General features: G+C 36.0%; 1 protein-coding gene across 2 annotated transcripts in view; it reads left to right on the forward strand.

Moving 5' to 3' along the window:
- The window catches only part of LOC138033819 (uncharacterized), an 18,008-nt gene that overhangs the window by 970 nt on the left and 12,038 nt on the right, over positions 1–5,000 (forward strand). For both annotated transcript variants that reach the window (XM_068881675.1, XM_068881676.1), the window contains exons 2-3: positions 1,346–1,417; positions 4,853–4,945. In XM_068881675.1, the coding sequence (XP_068737776.1) occupies positions 1,346–1,417; positions 4,853–4,945 (165 nt within the window). The remainder of the gene's footprint in view (positions 1–1,345; positions 1,418–4,852; positions 4,946–5,000) is intronic.

The raw sequence follows: 5,000 nt of genomic DNA on the forward strand, positions 1-5,000 counted from the left end.
GATTAACTTAATCCACGATTAGCGTAAACTTTTGTTTCATGTTTTCAACTTTTTGGTGAACGTTTTTTTTGCATATCTTCGTTTTTAAGATTGACTTCTTCTAATGTAAAGTCTTGCCGAATGTCATCGTTGAACAGCATTTGGGAGTAGAGAAATAAATTCCTTGCTTAATTTTTAGTCTGGGATTAGTGTTAATCGGCTTTTGAACAACTGGGCCCAGGCCTATTAAAGTTTCCTTGATAAATATATATATTTATTAAAAACTGGATCATTGGATAATGCAATTCAAGACTTTTCATTGGCTTAGCCATCATGATATACAAGCTAAAAAACCATAATCTGAATTTTCTCTGAACAAAATGGCAGAAAAAAGTTGATATTGTGAGCTCTCTCGCGAAGAAATACAGGAATTTTAATAAAATTTAATAAAACAATTATGCCATCCGCACTTGTTGGATATGAGATTGGTTATAGCTAACTCTGCGCTACCCACCTCGTTGGCTATTTACCATTTCACATCCAACCCGTGCTTGTGGAATACCGGTAATTGTTAAATATACTGGTATAATTTTAGGCTTAATTCTCCAAAATAAAAATGTTCTGTTTGGGAAAGCTCAACTTGGAACAACGGGAGATGTCTTAGGTAATTTTTCTGCTGTTTTCAGTGAAAATATTTCAGATATTTTTGGTTCTGGTATAAAAGCAGGGTTTGTGCTGTCAACAACAAGTGTCCGCAGCTCCAAGTTGATTATGTTGGTCTTTGGAAGTTATGGTCTCATTTCATCTCACAAATGAGAATCCATTGTTTAATCACATTTGTAGAATTAACACCAAAATCAGCTGGAGAATCATGGCAATTTGGCATGGCAAATCCAAAAGTCATTCTTTGAATAACCAGAACTGCAAAGATTTAGCTGCTGGGGCAATGTTATTCCCATATCCCTCCCACAGAGGGTTTTTTTGTTTGAACCTCATACCTCTCAGAAAATTCCAGTTTTACTTCATACTTTCCTTGATAAATTTTGACTAATGACACCCTCCCTCCCCTTAGAATTTCCAATGTCCCACCTTTGGTGGGTATGGATATCTTCTGGAACCACACAATCACTTTTTTATAAGACTCTGATCAAGAGACCATAATGCATAGTAATGCATGGTAATGCATAGGTACCGAAAAACAACACTAAAATTAAACAAAATTTCAGTGTCCTCATGATGCAATTCTCAAGTTCTAAGTAAAAATATTAATTAAAGTGTCTAAAAAAGTTTGCTCAAGATTTTCTGAATTTGTCTAAAACCCTTTTTAAAAGCAATTTATTTTTCATTAATGATTGTTAATTTGCAGTTTTAAAAGGTGAGACAAGCACCTCACACAAGCGACGTGTAGCTGACATTACAGACTCAAATCCAATCTCAGGTAAAGAGAATTAACATTAATTTAAGTCTTTTTCTTCAGTTCATGCCTATCAGGGAATGGGAGGTGCCTGATAGTCAGGAAAATCAAGAAAAGAAGCAAACAGTATCTACATTTACAGCTGGCAATGCCCAACAGGCTCAAAGGGCTCAAAGGGCAACAAAATTGCTCAAACAATGTCATTGTCATCGCATGACAATATTTTCATTAGTAAGCCTTTTTTCATGTCTATTTGTAAACCAGTCAGCACAAATCTCTCTAAAACCTCTAATCTCCCTGCATGTATATGGCACGAAGCTCTATTGTTTAAGGGCTAGGGTCCATTGTTCTTTTTGTTTGTATCTTGTGGTTGCAAACAATCATGTGAGGGGTTCTCAAGAGCTTTGTGACTACCCCTATTTACAAATTCTGATTAGAGAAGTCTTTCTTACCACTATGCACCTGTGAATGTCAAGCCTAAGGGGAAAACTGAGGGGCATTTGGCTTGAAAACGCTGGCTGCCCAAAGTTACATGTAAGAAGGAGGCCTCAGGTTCATTTGCCGTTTTTCAGTATACATGTCAATCGACCTCCCAGCAGCAAGCCTGCAAATAAGCGCTGGTCATCGGACATTTGTCTGTAAATTTGAGGTTTTGACTGGCAAACGATTAGTCTGACTGGACAGGTTGACCGGGGTCTTGTGGAACTATGTTATGATAAGTTTCATGCAAGGTGTTTCCTGAAAACTAATTTACATTGTTTAAATTAAATAACACTACATTGTACTGTGGAATCAAAAAGGGTACTGTTTCACAAATGCATGTTGTTTGTGTTTTCATCAGACTGATAAGATTTTATGACCAGTTTTACAGCAAATTCTCAGGGACTCTAATTACATTCCTCACTGCGACTTCAATAACTAAAAAGTTCACATTACTGCATATGCACAAACAAAAGCTAAAAGATTTCAGGATTTGTACAAAATAATGTATTTTTGTTCGACTAGAATGACAAAAAAGAAAGCAAAAACATAAGAATAGAATCATGGTAAAACCAAAGCAACAAAAAACAGCATTGGGCAGTGCATTTTTAGATGGTTTTCATTGTCAAGCAACAGAAAATAAATTTGAAACCATTCTATAAAAGAAGCCAACACCTTGAAATGAACATTGTAAACCTCCTCTCGCAGATCTGTGCAGGCATCGTTTCTGAGTTATTAATTTGCCGAAGCGTTTCACACAATGGCTGGTCCACCAATGTGGCAGCCGGTAGCGTCAACGAAAACGCATGGAGTTCACTTTTCCACGAAAGCACTTACTTTCGCTCATGAGATAAAATCCATGTGTATGAAAAAATGTCGCAATGTACTTGAAACATTCAAACTTCTGAGAATCATAGGAAGAGACATGCTTTTCAACCAGCTCTGTATCATGTAGTGTCACACAAGGTGACAATTCAGAAATTCAGAATGCTGTATTTCCAAAATGAAAGACGTTACAAAAATGGAAAAAAAAGATTTATTTCCAGTTCATCTTCAACCTTTGTGTAGATAAAAATACAAGAGACCTCACGATTTTCATTTCGTAATTTCATGATGTCACTGTGGAAACCATCTAGATGCCAATTTTTATTTTGCTCAAATTAGAAAGGTGTACCCTTCCCTGGTCAAGTCACAATCACTTTCATGAAAATTCTATTGACATTTATTGATTATATAACAACAGCATCTCTTTAGATTTTAAACACTGTTTAATGTAAAAGAAGAAAAGTTCATAACTGAGGTGAATTTAGTAGACAGATCAACGTATAATCATTGTGGCAGAAAAGTGCTTTATGAAAGTGCAAAAAAATTCAGCCCATCTTAACATATTTGTTCCAATTACTTTTTGCTTAAATTAAATACCGTGCCTCGTAAAACATCTCACATTATTTCCATGCTCCAGTGATTTTCTGTCTGTGATTCACTGTGCGGAAAAATACATGTGTGCACATGTATATTTCATCTAAAGAAACCGTGCCATGTGTCACCATCACCTGTGGCTATTTCGATTATTTATTAATACTTTGTCTTGCGGAGAAGAGCAGTTATTTCCCTGTGGGGCCTCTGACATTGTTACATTTGAATGGAATTTTGAAAGATTTTCTTAAAATTCATCCGAAAGGGACTGAAGAATAATTTGAATAGCAACAGTGGTGTCTTCCCACATGAATCTTGACTTAACGTTAAGTGATTTTAGTTCGTAAGACCTTGCACTTGATTCCAATCATGCTAGAGCAGAAGTAATTTCAGGTCTGACGTTAAATCATGGAACACAAGTATTTCCCTGTCAATCAAATAGCAGGACAGCATGTTTTGGCTGCTAACGGCCATGGGCAATGCAAAAGATTTGAACCACTTGAAAACGATTTCAAAAAAAGAAAAATGAGACACCTGGCAATGTTATAAAGTGGTCTGCCACAGGCATCCCAATTAATAAGTGTGGAATTTTTTTTTGTCCAACCAGGGTTGCTGAATGTCAGGTCAAACCTTGTCCCTAGCCTGACATATGACAGGCTTATAGCAAAACAATATTTGCAGGCTTGCAGCAGGCAATTTATAACACGATTACATTTTTAAGTTTCGCCATTGCTCTGTATATTTTATGAATCACTGAATGTAAATTGTCAAGTTTTGGAATTTCTTCAATGCTCTGTGTATTCTTAGACAAATAATATGAATTTAGTAAATCTTACTTTTTATTAGTTTCAGCAAATTACAGTAACGTCCTGTTATTGCTAATAACAGCAAAAAAAAAAAATGCTTCTTACTTTAATCTTACTTTCAAATCAGCATGTTTCTCCGATGTCCACAAGTCTTTTCAGAGATGGCTACTACAATCACATGTGATTAGGTTTCATTCCTCCTCTGTCCTTACCCTAGGGCCCAAACTCTTAGCTTATCTCCCAAGGGTAGGGATGACAAAACAGATCACATTCCCTAGACATACCCCCTCAGGCTTGACAATGATTGGTGCATTAGGGTGAATGACAACCTGAAAGAAAGATTTTAGGCTGTCAGTTATCCATATGAAAATTTTCTAATAATTTTTATATGTGTGGTAATGAAAATATCATAATTCTATATAATTTTTTTTTCCAGATTTAGACTATTTGTGTTCCCAGCTATACCCATATTTTAAGCCCCTAAGCCATGTGAGTTTGTCTTTGGGTCTTTTTCCTGTACATGTACTTGTATAACATTAAAATTAATAGGAAAAACAGATATTACTTGATATCCCAGTGTGTAGTAAACAATTAACTGTTAAGGTGGATGAATGCAGTTTTGGGCATTCTTGGCAGTCTCCATTGTCAGTGCAAGGTAGTGTGTGCAGAAGTATTTTGAGAAAAATTTCAAGAAAATCTCCCATAAGCCAAAATGGGTGTGAGCATCTAACAGTAACAGTATCTTAAATCTTCACAGAAAACAACACTATACAAACTGTAATGCCTAAAATGCCAGTGGAGCAAGAAGAACAGAAGCCAAAGGAAGGGCAAACAAGTGACGTTCAAACAGGTGATCTTTCTAGGTCAGATCAATCATTTTCTGCTCTGGATGGGAGGTCCATTGA

The sequence above is a fragment of the Montipora capricornis genome, chromosome 14 (assembly GCF_036669925.1).
Source record: "Montipora capricornis isolate CH-2021 chromosome 14, ASM3666992v2, whole genome shotgun sequence".
NCBI lineage: Eukaryota > Metazoa > Cnidaria > Anthozoa > Scleractinia > Acroporidae > Montipora > Montipora capricornis.